The sequence below is a fragment of the Leuciscus leuciscus genome (genome assembly GCF_965113295.1).
Source record: "Leuciscus leuciscus genome assembly, chromosome: 25".
In the NCBI taxonomy this organism is placed as follows: Eukaryota; Metazoa; Chordata; class Actinopteri; order Cypriniformes; family Leuciscidae; genus Leuciscus; species Leuciscus leuciscus.
The window spans coordinates 13,142,588-13,156,863 of NC_138724.1; the positions used below are offsets into that span (position 1 = coordinate 13,142,588).

The 14,276-nt window shown below is 36.9% G+C and overlaps 1 protein-coding gene across 2 annotated transcripts in view; it reads right to left on the minus strand.

Moving 5' to 3' along the window:
* Positions 1 to 5,721, minus strand: part of banp (BTG3 associated nuclear protein) — a 50,948-nt gene extending 45,227 nt beyond the window's left edge. For both annotated transcript variants that reach the window (XM_082160475.1, XM_082160474.1), the window contains exons 1-4: positions 5,571 to 5,721; positions 3,524 to 3,605; positions 2,897 to 2,979; positions 2,588 to 2,787 (exon numbers count right to left, since the gene is read on the minus strand). In XM_082160475.1, the coding sequence (XP_082016601.1) occupies positions 2,588 to 2,787; positions 2,897 to 2,979; positions 3,524 to 3,599 (359 nt within the window). In that variant the 5' untranslated portion in view covers positions 3,600 to 3,605; positions 5,571 to 5,721. The remainder of the gene's footprint in view (positions 1 to 2,587; positions 2,788 to 2,896; positions 2,980 to 3,523; positions 3,606 to 5,570) is intronic.
* Positions 5,722 to 14,276: the final 8,555 nt, after the last annotated feature.

A 14,276-nucleotide genomic window follows, 5' to 3' on the forward strand; every position in this document is an offset into this window, starting at 1 on the left:
AAAAGAGGGAGGATGCCCTCCCCTCACTTTCACACTCTGCAGCCACTCTGTGTGACTAGCCGCATTTCCAGTAGGGCTGGTCCGAATACCATTTTTTGAGCTTCGAAGCTTCGGTAGTAATGAACATCGAATATTCGAAGCTTCGGAGAGAGGGTGCTGAAAATATTCTTCTCTCTAATAAAGGCAGGAATCTCGATGTGTCTGTATGTCCGTTTGCATTTTGATTATTTCGAGAACCGTTCATCCAATCGACTTCACAAGGGAGTGCAGTGTCTCATTTGGTGCAACACGCGGATGGACACGCAAGACGTGACACGCAACACATTCAGAATAATAAACTTTTAGTAAACTACAGCGAGCGGGAAGCGGCGCGGGCAGGGCTTATATGCTCCGAGAACGAACACTATACTAGTGATATAAAAGGCACACACACACAGGTCTGTTAAATTAAGCAATACTTTTAAGGTACTCTAATATTTTTCTGACTAACAAATTACTGACACAGTAAAGGGTAGATTTAAATAAAGAAAAACGAAATTTAAATAAAGAAAAACGAAATTTAAATAAAGAAAAACGAAATTTAAATAAAGAAAAAACGAAATTTAAATAAAGAAAAACAAAATTTAAATAAAGAAAAAACGAAATTTAAATAAAGAAAAACGAATTTTAAATAAAGTAAAACGTAATTTAAATAAAGAAAAACAAAATTTAAAGAAAAAAAACAATTTAAATAAAGAAAAACGAAATTTAAATAAAGAAAAACGAAATTAAGTTAAATTAAAAACGAGATTAATTTAGATTGATAATAACGGGTAAAAAGGCTAATACATTTTGTTTCTATTAGCCTATTCTATTTTCCACAATGTCAAAGCAACGCAGCTTAACCCAAAACACAAGCTCAGGCATGAACTTCGGTCCATACAAACTCCGCTGTTCTGCGCTCTAGCCAGAGAACACTCCTGTTGCTGGAACATAGACGTCGGTTCTATTTCTAGAATGCACGCGTTTTCCGCATGGCTCGAGCCGCGCCTGAGCCGCGTGTCTCACGCAGGCAGTGTGCAAACTCCAACCTGTGTTAACATGGGAGCCGAAATAAAAACGGACACGCCACGCAGCCATTGTGTCGCCGGCCTTATTCAAGCGCGAATGAGAACCGTTTCGCGGGGGTTCCCAGGTGTGCAAAAAAAAAAAAGAAGAATGTCAAATTTTCAAATCGAATACCAACCCACAGAACGAATATTCGAATATTCGGGTACAGCCCTAATTTCCAGTACCCTTCAAATTGCGCAAATTGAAATTGCGAATTGAAAATACGCCCAACGGAAACACGTCAATTCGCAAAAACTCACATTTATCGCAAAAAGGTTTTTACGTTCGCATGAGGGGGTTTTTCAGGCAATTTGAAAAAGAAATATTTCGCAAAACTGCAATGGAAACAGTTTTTGCGCATTTACAGGTCACCTGACGTAGATAACGCGGTGTGTTTGGACAGAATACGAGACAAAGTTCTTTATTAAATTCACAAAAGACAAAAGAATTACAGGAATACTGGATTCTAAACCTCAAAGAAACGCCACAATCAAGACCTCGAGGCAGATATGAGGGAGAAACACCCAGAAACACCTCATATGTGCCGCTCTCAAGTATAATAAGGGTCTTTCCTTGCCATTAATGATTGGATAACATCCTTACGTCTCCGTCGATTAATAATAATGGCCAGTGCGGTGGCTGAGATATACATAAACCTACCAACGTCCGTTGCCATGATTTTTGGAAAGACTTATCGCAATAGTTTTTTGTCGACATTTATAAGAAGAAAAAAAAAAAGTTTTGCGCAAATCTGTAATGGGAACGAGCCTAGTGTACGACTACTGGCCTTTTCTTGCAAGAGAATAAACCTCATCAAAGACTATTGGAAATGTTTCTCTTATTCAGTGATAGAATTTTGTTTGCCACCACAATATCAATCCCTTAAAAAGTCCACTACTGTTCTAATTTGCCATGATTATTATTGGTGAGATACAAAATGTTATTAAAAAAAAATCTATCCATTTTCAAGGAAAGTTTTCATATAAGTGTATATTTTAAGCCATCACAAGATAAAATGCATGACTGAAAAAAGTTTATAATAATTGTATTTATTTAATAATAAATGTTTAATTACAGTGGTAAAATAAAATGTATAAAATACAACTTATTTATGAATATAGTTTTTGGTATATGGAGTACATATTCATATTAATACATTTTTATACATTCATATTTTTGTAGTTTACTTCAGCATGATATCTCATTGAATCAGATGATAATTTATGAATTTTAGCTAACAAGTTTATTTGAAGCGTTTTCAGTCACGCAGATCATCATATAATCCCATATAAAGAGGAACTGTACTTGATTTCCCACTTTTTCTATGACATTTCACCACTGTCTTCATCGGTTTATTAAATCAGTCTCAAGATGTTGCTCTATGTGAACAGGTTTGAATTAACCCCCCAAATGAAAGGCCAAACATCTTCAATAAATGGGAAAAAACAGTCGAGGCGCTGTGTTATAAAACACCCGGCATCATCTACGGTCCACTTACCAGCGTACTTTGTCGCAAGTCTGAGTGGCTCCAAAAGGGGACCCTGACACCATGGGTACCTGGATGTTCAACTGGTTTTTCCCCATCACTATGTCCAGCTTCTCCACTAAACCTCGACAGGTGGCCTCAAGAACCTGCAGCTTCGCATCCATGCTGTCCAGCCGCTGGCAGATCGCCTGACTGATGGATATCAGCATCGACTGGGAGCGCACGCATAGACAAATACAGGAAGAAAAACAAAGTCCATAAGATGTTTATATTCTGTACCAGACGAATTGATCATCTCTACTGACAATGTTAAGACGCTACCTTAATAGTTGTTTCTTGACTAATTTCAATCCTTGCTCGTTTCCTTCCTGGTTGATCAGCGTCTTCATTATTCTCCAGGATATCTAGTTTCATCAAAAAAGCACAGCAGAAAAACACAAACTAGGGATGCACCGATTTTGGACAATACCGATAATCGAGAACTCTTCATATTTGATAGCCTTTAACAGATATATTGGCCGATAAATCTAAATCCAAATTTGATATGACTTTTGAGCGCCTGATTACAAAAACAAAAGCCTCACTATTAAAAGCCATGTCCCAAGCACACAATTATAATGTGCTCATTATAACTTTAAGTAGCTTATATAACAGACTTGCGCTGCACATGCCGCACTTAACTGTATTTTCCTTTTTTGAAGTGATTCCAATCATATTTCAAGCAAATCATGGTGCATGTGAAGTGTCTCAGCTGAAGGAAATAATACTTTATTTATCAGCTTTATGATATCAGCCAAATCTTCTTATCGGGCCGATAACGCTAACATTATAAATGAACATATATCGGCCGATACCGATATGGTAGCCGATATATCGTGCATCCCTACCACAAACACTAGCAGCACGACCCAGTACGCAGATGCTTCTCTGAGTTCGAGGAGGACTGACCTGTTTGGTGTCCTTCGTGATTCAAATCCGCCACTGCGATCTGGACTATCTCCACCAAATCCTGCTCTGACATCATTCAAACCTGCATTTCAGAAAGATGTCATTGGTAAACTTGGGGCGGCTTGCGTTATATCAATAAGGGTTATTATAGTCAACTGAAACCATTTAAAAAAAGTTACCTGAAATAAAATAAACTTTGATATATATAATATAATATAATATAATATTATATATATATATATATATATATATATATACTCAAATATATAAAAAACTTTTCTTCTTTTTTTCAGATAGTTTCCTAAGCAATATTTCTTTTTTTATTACGTTTAACTTGATGTATTAAAACAACTTAAACTAAAACTGAAATAAACATGAATAAAAACTATACAGACATATTTAAACTAATAAAAATGACAAAAACACACAAAACTTGATCAAAAATGAAAATGAAAAAAATATTATCGATAGTAAAATAACACTGATATCAATTATTTGCTAATTCGTTATTATTTTGGGAGGGAATATACATTATAAAAGAAACTCTGCATTTTCAAAGACAGTGTTTCTAATATATTTTATATTCAAGACACCACAAGATAAAATATTGATTTCTGCAGGCACCATTGTGTCCTTGCAACAAAAAACAGAAACCCCCTGACAGCTGGGACCCCCTGAGGGGGGATGTGGTACTGAAGGTGACCTCACTTGTTGTTTCCATTTTATTTTGTTGCATAGGCCTATTTCATTTCACAAAAGATGAATTGCAATTTTGTTGAAGACACACAAAAAAAAAAAACTATATTTTTTAATTATAATTTAAATAATGAATAATTAAATAAATAAATAAATTACATTATTAAATAATCTAACAAAAATAATATTTAACAAAAAAATTTAAATGAATATAATAATTAAATTATATTTAATAATAAATACTTAATACACATTTTAATAATGATAATTGTTATATAACAACAATAATAATTAAATATGATAAACTAGTGCCTGGTACACACTCTTTCATATCTATTCCTACTAGTAGAATCTTTAAGATATGCATTTCATTTTTAAATAGTTCAGAGTCCCTACACTAAGAATCTCTATTACTCCAATTTTAGGCAGTAAAATAGGTAATAAGTTTTTTAGCAAAACTAAAAAATGTATACTCACTATATAGTTTAGATTTATAGAAATGTAAACTTTTGTTATATATATAGGCTTTGTGTGTGTGTATTTAGTATATATACTACATATTAGTATTGTAGTAAATAAAAAAATTCTGTGTGTGTCTGTTTATATATAACAGACTGTATATATATATATATATATATATATTAAAATGAACTTAATAACTATTCTGAAAAGTCATTGCTGTAGTAAAAAAGTCCTGTGGTACCATTGCACAGTCGTCCTGATATCGTGGCATGATAGTATAGTAATACCATGGTACTTTAACTGAAATTCAGAAAAATTGATATTCATATGTCCAAAATACAAGGTAGTGCCATTGTACTTTTTTTTATAAGCATGGATTACCACATTTACTTGCAATATTTGCTCAACACACCATAGCATGAAGGCATTTCCATATCGTGGTACTTTTACGATGTACATGCATGATTCTCGATTAATATGAAACTGCTGCTGAGATTATAACTAGGTTAATTTAGTTCAACTCTAGTTAAGCACTCAGTGTTTGGACCAACAAAAAAACAAGGACGCTCCGAGATTTAAAAAAATAAAAAATATTCATAAAACACTAATTGTAAAGACGCAAATCGTTGACCAGTTTAATTATAGGGCCAGTGCTTTAATCCAGTTAGCACACTGCAGCTAACCTGCTCACGTAGCCTCGGCTAGCTAACGAACAGCTCAAAACAACAGCAGCGAAACGCATCTAGGCCTCATTTGTGCCCTTCATAGCACGCAAGACACAGTTGACAAGAAAACAGCAGAAAAATTGTTATTTCTTTAATGCACAGCGCCATATTTTGGACGCGCGCGGAGAGCTGGAGGTGTCGCGTGTCAGAATGGTTTATATTACCGTGTGAATGATGAATTCTCGTGTTGTTTGTGAGGATTCCGATAATGGCGTCCTTCCTCGCGAGAGAAAAACCCGAGCATTGAGCGCCGCTCGCCGTTCTCACTGCGCATGCGCGTAGACTGTGGCAGTGCTCAGTACTGCAGCCGTTATAGGACGAACCAACACACAGCAAGTTTGAAAGTTTATGATTTCCTTTTTTTTGAGCTCACATCTAAAGGGTTTCTGCCTCAGTGCCTCTGCATGAGTATTTGCATCCAAATGATGTAAATCTTGTATTTATGTAAATTGACATTATTTACATGTGCCATGACTTTTTGGACATGCACAGAAAAAAAGCAAACATTGACTGCAACATTATAATAATTTCGTTGGTTTTCTTTGTTTTTGCATGTTCATAATTTATTTGTATAACAGCCCGGCCAAAAATTATGTCCACACAATTTGGCATGTTTCATTGTGTTATTATTACAAATAAAACAATGGACTCCAACAGTTAGTGCAGTGCTGCCTGGAGAAGTGGGTATACTTTTAATTTATGCCAATTTCTTTTTTAAAGCGGCCCAGCAAAGGATGAACGCCCTGTGTTATAAACAGTGACATGTTAGACTAGTCTTGCATATTTAGTTCATGCCAAAATGATACAGGTAGAGCTGCGAAAGGTGGAGGGTTCCTGAAAGTGTTCTGCAACTACAGAAAATGCACAAAGTATTTGAAGGTAAAGCATGCCAGCTCATTGGGTACTGATACAGCAGAAACCAATCAGCTGTGTCCTAAAGAGAATGATGTGATAGCAAGCAGATTGAGTTAAAGGTGCAGTAAGCGATTTCTGAGAATTGCTGTTGATATTTGAAATCACCAAAACAAACAGGATCACACCCTAATCTTGATAGCTCCACCCCCAAATTCACGTACACGCTATGAGTGAGTGGCGCATAGTGGACCTCCCCATCATGAGTGGACACGCCCCTTACTGCTGATTGGCTACTATTGTGTTTTGGTGCTCGGTCTGATCCACTTTCAACAGTGTTTCTCAGAACATGCTTAGTGCACCTTAAAGGACCTATCAACCTGTGCCATCTAGAGTTTCATGACAGAATTTTTTATTTGTTTTTGGGTACTATTCCTATAAGCTTCAAGATTAAATTTAAATCTAAATCTTTCTAGTATACTTCACATTTTACGCGTACGCGAGGGTCAGCGACGTACTACGTCATCGGAAGAGTGCTTTGTACGCGCAGGTTGCACACGCGAATTTTATGTATCCACAAGGTGGCAACCGTGCCCTGGGGCGAAGATTTACAAGGTAGTCGAAGAAAAACTGCATAAACGGAACAGACTGGAACGCATGCAAGCTACAGCGACAATGCAGGCCTACATAGACGAGAGATTGTGCGAAGAGGTTCAGTAAGTTCCCTTATTTGTACAATTCTAGCATGAAAGAATACAAAGATATTTACATGGGTTGTAACTCGTGGCAAGAGATTGCTCAAAACTGCACGTGTTGTATGCCTGTATACATGTACGAGTCAAAAGAAGTATACTTTGCAAGGATGTACTTTCGACTGTGTGCGAGTATACTTTCGGCTTAATAACACAAAGTTGTGTTTTGTCTGAGTCTTGTTTTCATTAGTCACATGTCTTCCTTTGTTCTGTTTTCCTGCCACTCCTTTGTTTCCACGGTAACCCTCATTAGTTCATCTGTCACACCTGTTTCCTCGTTAGTCCCTGTGTGTTACCTTGTTCATTATCCGATCTACGTCGTTCTAAGTGTGTGTGTGTGTGTGAGAGAGAGTGTGAGAGCGTGTGTGTGTGTGTGTGTGTGTGTGAGAGTGCGAGAGTGTGAGAACCTTCTGCCTGTCTTTAGCCCCTTTCACACAGAGATTCCGGAAAATACACGGATAAAGTGACCCGGGATTTGACCCGGGTTCGTTTGATTTTGGTCATTCACACTGCCAGTGATTTTCCGGAATCAGAGAGTGCGTTCACACACAACCCGTAAAAATGCCGTAAAGACACGTGACATCGATGTGACTTGTAATCTCAGCAGCGTCTTAAGTTTGCTTATGAGCTGCGATCTCTCTCTCTCTCTCGAGAAACCACGCCTGTGCATTTGTTTCTCTGATTCGATCATAAACTTGCGCATTACGTACCGTTTCACAGCTGGAGAACGAGCCCGGCTTCAGCGTCATCACTACGACACGGCATTATTACGGCTTTTGTTCACACAGCGCGCGTTCCGGGACTGAACACGGCAATGTTACTAGGCCCGACCCGGCATCGATCCCGGCTTAAATCCCGGGTCGAGTTTGCGTTCACACAGAAGGCGCTCTGGCAATTTGCCGGCAATTTGCCGGGTTCAAAGCGCTGTGTGAAAGGGGCTTTTGATGTACCAGTTTGATTTATATTGTGAGTAAAAGTTTGCATTGGAACTTTTGACTCTTCCTCCTCTTCTTCTTCTGCCTGCACCACACCGTGACACATTTGTTGTAGTGTTATGCTTAATACAGGCTCTACAATATACTGAAGTTTGCAACCAAGATAGAAATTCTAAACAGTTTTATTTCGGGAAGCACAAAATGAGACTGTTTAAAAGCATTTCTTCTTTTGTATTCATTGAAAGCATTTATTCAAAGGAGTCATATATACAGATTGTTCATATATATAGGACTATATAAATAAAGATGACTAGTCTTGACTTTAAAAAACAAAGCAAAAATTACTTTTAAAGCAAATCAAATGTGGCTGTGATAATAATACACTTTTTTATAAAGCGCCTTTAAAAGCAGCTTCTCAAAGCTCTGTACACAATATAAGCAATACAACTGAATAAATAACAAAATAAACATCAACAAAATAATTAAATAAACATCAACAGGCAAATGCAAGTTTAAAAAAAATTGTCTTGAGTTGACCTTTAAAAATGGCATATGTCTGGAGTTCAAGGGGCAAAGAGTTCCAAAGATCTGGAGCATTGGAATAGAACGCCTCAGAAAGTGTCACCCAAAGTTCTTAAGCGTGTTTGAGGAACAACCAGCAAGTTCGATTGTGAGGAGTGCAATCTGCGATTAGGATTATGTAACAGTTCTAAGCTAGTTAAACAATGTGGTGCCAGGCCGTGCAATGCTTTAAATGTGAGCATCATAATCTTGACTGGGAGCCAATGCAAGAACTCCAAAACTGGAGTAATATGATTGCATCTCCTGGACCCAGTTAAGATCCTTGTGGCTGAATTTTATATTGGAGCTTGTTTAGTGTGGCTTTAGAAACTCCGGCTGAAATCAGCTTTTCTGCTACAGGAAAATTGAACATAGGACGCAATCTTGCAATGTTTCTGAACATCTGGCAACCACAAACATCAATGCTAGTGTAGACTTGTTACCAATGCAAGATAATACAAATGTCAAATAAAAAAAGCATTTTCAGGAAAGTAACGAGCTGGGGAAATATTGTGACGATTATTTAAAATGAATCGAGAGAGGCAGATATCGTTATCGCTATTAAAATATGATTAATCGTGCAGCCCTAGTGCGCAGATTGTCACTATACCATCATGGAGCAGAGCGAGCAAAAGTAACCTTGCGTGACCTCAGAGGAGCAAAAGAGTCTAGATTAGCAGCAAGAGCGTTATTTAACTGTGAGACATTCTCCTCCAAAGACGTAAAGTGCAGATACAACAGAATAAAAAAAAACCTGCCTGATCAATAGATTTCCACTTCCGAAATGTTAGGAATGGTAGGCCAACAAAAATAATCTAGTTCCAAATGAAAGAAGAAAGCTGAGTGATCGGACAGTCCGAGGTCAACAGATGAAAACTGCGATACAAATGAGCCATTTATAATCACAAGATTCAGAGTATGGCCTCTGCAGTGATTCTGAATTGGTTCAGTTACCAATTGTGAGAAATTAAACAGTCGAGTGGCGATAAAAATTCTTTAGCCGTCGTAGAGTCACTTTGGTCCACATGAATGTTGAAATCCCCGACAATAAGAATTCTGTGGAACTTCAGGGTCAACATTGACAGAAAGTCAGCAAATTCTGACATAAAAACTGCATGTGACTTAGTCTTAGGTGGTTTGTAGACTGCAGCAATGATTGTAGAAGTAGGAACAGAAATACTCAAAACCAAGCATTCAAATGCTGAAAACTGAGGGGCAGTAATGACGTAATGACTTGTATCCAGTCTTGCAGTCTCATGTTCTTGCTCAGACGTGGACCGGCTCTGAGATCTGGTGTGGCGGCTTGAGTTCCTGTCAGGTCGGGGTTGGACTTCAGGCTTCGGGTCACGTCTCGAGCTCAAGCCCTCCACCAACGACAGCAAGTTTGTTATTTCCTATCCAATACAAAGATTATATGAACGTGAACTCATGGATGTTTTTTTAGAGCTGATTTACAACAGAACTGAATTCTTGCAATTGCATCACTGATTCTGTTATTTTCCAGTTTATCACTGTGAAGCCGCTCTGAAACAATCTGTATTGTATAAAGCGCTATATAAATGAAGGTGACTTGACTTGACTAGAACAAGAACATTACAATGAACACAAATTTGAAAACCTCACTACAGATAATCCAGAACTGAAGATAGATGATAATAATCCTACTCTGTCTGTTGTTACACTTCCTCACACCTGAAATCACTGATCGAGTGAATCTCCTGAACTTCTCCAGATCATTTCCAATCCATTCATGTTGTAACATCTGCTCTAACGTTGGGCGTTTAGTTGGATCCAGGGTTAGGCACTGGCTAATCAGATCCCTGCATTCTGTAAACATTATTAAGAAGAGAGCTGGCTAGTCATGAAGTATGTATTTTCTGTGGCACCGAGCGCCGCGAGCGGAATTACAAAAATATAGCATATTTTCAAACATCCAAGCGCCCCTTTCGCTTGTCGCGCCTCCGTCAACTCAAACATCACAAACGCTGCTCTTACTGGTTCTTGTGAAGGCATGTTTCAGGTCCAACATATTAGGAATACTTTTAATTGTGTTGCATTTGTCTTTATGAACATTTGTCTTTCTGAACGGGTGCATGATGATGCTGTATGTTATTGAAGTATACTTTGTAGCGTGTTGCATCTCAATGACCATTCGATTTGACGTGTTCATGACCTGTTTAATCTTTACTGTTGATTATTTGACTGTAAATTTACAGTAAATTGCATGACTTTCACAGTAAGTTACTGTATCACAGTAAATAATTGTGACATGACAGCGGTATACTGTGACTTCACAGTAATTATGCCATCGTATTACTGTGGTTTAACTGTGAAATTACAGTTAGTATCTATGTATTACTGAAATTTAGCAGTAAGCTGCTTTAGAATTACTGTATTTAACTGTGAATGTCTATACATTACTGTGGTTTCTACTGTGCATAAATGATGGACCAAACAAAACTGATAAAACTAGTGGTTTAACTTTTATTTTTTAGAAGAAAAATACAATTTATTAACAGGAATAAACACTGGGTAACATGAATGAACACTGGGTAACAGTCTCTTTTTTTTCTGTAGCCACTCCGAAGTCCGAAGTCTTTTGCATTTTACAATGGGTGAATCTCCAGTTGTCACTGGTGATTGTCGTTTGAACTTTTCTGGATCCACCATTCAAAACGGTAAATTCTTATGTTGGTCATACTTCCAAAAAGTATAGAATTTGTGATTGCGAATGACAGTAACCACACCGGCGTGGGCGACTGACAGCCGCACACTCTCTTTAAAACATTGGATTCATCCGCGCTGTGCCGTGCCGAGGCCGTGCCAAAGATGGCGACAAAGAGGAAAAACTACAGATTGCAGCTTTAACCCCTTAAACCCTAAGCGTCCCGCCGGCGGGACGCCACCCCATGAAAAATATTCATAATCAAATTACTAAGCAACCACTGAATGGAACAACACAAAATAGGTATCATTTTAAAGCTTAGAATCTCAGCTTTTTAATGCATCTAATTACTTCGATCAACTTCTAATGATTGCAGAGTTATTCCACTAAATACGAGTGTACCCGCCGCAGGCGCCACCTAGCTGCAAAATTAATAATCATAATTTTTTTTCAAAAATATTACCTGGATCAACTTAAAATAGATGTCATTTGAAAGCTTAGAGTCTGAAATTTACAATGAATGTAGCCAATTTGATAAACTCCAATGTAGTGCTGAGTTATTTGCTGATAAATAGAAAAAAAATGTTTTCATAATTTATAAACTACTTTTTTGTACCACATACTGCAATATGTCAAAAACATCATACAGCTCAGATAGTCCTGTGTCATATGTCATTTGAAAGGTCTCAATGAGTAGAATACAACAAGCATAATTGTTCCAGGGTTTTTAATAAACTTGAGCAAGGTTTTTGTAAAATAACCCCTTAAGAGACCCATGTGTAAACCATATATGGATGCTGCATTTTAGACACATTTCCGCTTGTAACTTCATGAAACATGCTCCAATTGTGGAAAATGACACATCATTATTTACAGCAGATGCTTACAATTAAAAAGAGTCCAAACTCAACATAATCCATCACTCAGAACTAAAGATATTCCTCATGGAGTTCTAAACCACAAAAAATCCACTGATTCACGTAGCCTAGCAAGGTAGCTTAGACTTGGCCTTTTTACTCGTATCTTCATGAAACATTCGCCGATCATGAAAAATTATACATCGTTATTTACAGCAGGAGCTCACGATTACAAAGAGCCCAAACTTAATATATTCCATCAATCAGATCTAAAGATATTTCCTCATGGCGTTCTAAAACAAAAAATACCTCAGACGCGCCTATCCTAGTATATACTCATGAAGCACTCGCGTTTGGTTTTCACTTATAACTTCACAAAGCATGCACAGATCGTAGAAAAATGCACATCATTATTTTCAGCAGACTCTCACGATTAAAAAGAGCCCAAACTCAGCAAAATCCATCACTCAGATCTAAAGATATTCCTCGTGGGAGTTGTAACACACGAACCACCACCGGCGCGCATAGACCGTTTATTATAGATGTAGCACTTGTCGCGTTTTAACTCATAACTCAATGAAGCATGCATCAATTGTGGAAAATGGCACATCATTATTTACAGCAGATTGTTAAGATTAAAAAGAGCCCAAACTCGCCATAATCCATCACTCAGATCTAAATATATTCCTTATGGCGTTCTAACACAAAAAATTCCACAGGCGGATCTATGAAGTAGCAATAGCAGTGATGCGATGTTGTTTTGATGTGACGTTTCAGCTCATAACTCAATGAAACATGCATGGATTGTGAAAAATCACACATCTTTATTGACAGCAGATTCTCACGATTACAAAGAGCCCAAACACAACATAATCCATTGCTTTGATCACGAGATATTCCTCACGAAGTGATGCATACTTGGCTAAAAAACAAGTCTCTCATCCTCCCGGGGTGCAAAGTGTTTTCCAGTTTTCCCGGAACCATCCGTGCTCGATTTCAAACGTGGAATAACACAAAATATGTATCATATTAAAGCTTAGAATCTCAGCTTTTTAATGCATCCAACCACTTCGATCAACTCTGAACGAGTGCTGACTAGTCTCTCTCAACCGGAGTGTACCGCCCGCGGACGCCCCACAGGCGCCACCTAGCTGCGAAAATATTAATTATCATATTTTTCCAAAATATTGCCTTGATTCAAACAAAATTGGTGTCATTTGAAAGCTTAGAGTCTGAACTTTACAGTGAATGTAGCCAATTCGAAAAACTCCTAAGTACTGCTGAGTTATTTGTTGATAAATAGAATATTTTTTTTCATAATCTATAAAATAGTTTTTTGTACTATGTACTGCAATGTGTCAAAAACATCATACATCTCATGAAACATTCAAAAATCATTGAAAATTGCACTTAATTTTTTACAGCATATTAATACAATTCAAATGAGCCCAAAATTTACTTAATCTATTGCTTTTATGACAAGATTTTCTTCATGGTGAAACAATTTTAAAAATGCCCATGAGGGGGCGTCAAGGTCTCAACAAAAAGGCTATCTTGGTTCCAAATGCTATAACTTTTGATTGCTTTATCCAATCACCACAAAATTTTATCGAGATGCAGCTCATATGTAGAGGGACTTCCCCAAAAAAGAATTTTCCTTCTACCTTATTTCCTTCCTGAGTTATTCCATGTCAAATAAGAAAGATATGCATTATCATAATAAAAATTATATATATTTTTTGTCTTTTATCAGCAGTTTCTCGGCAGGAGAATGTCCAAATGTAATGTAATGTATATTTTCAAAAAATTTGAAAAGTGTTCTTTCAAACGATACCTACCTTTAGAATCTCCTTGCTATAGTTTTGAAGTTATGAGTCTTTAGTTTTGTGTATGTCACTAAGAAAACTCATTTTTTTTATTGCCTTCCAAATGTGTGAGGACTTAACAAAAAGGCTCCCTTTGTTCCAAGTACTGTAACTTTGGATTACTTTATGCTATCATCATAAAATAATGATCCAGACGCAGACCACACATAGGGGAACATCACAAAAAAAGAATTATTTTGCTACCGTATTTCCTTCCGGAATTATTGCATTTCAAATAAGAAAGATATCTAAATTATTAAAAAATAATATTAATATTTTTGTCTTTTATCAGCATTTTCTCAGCATTAGATTGTCCAAAAGTAATAAAAATTTATATTTTCTAAAAATATAAAAAGTTTCCTAACAAATGATATCTACCTTTT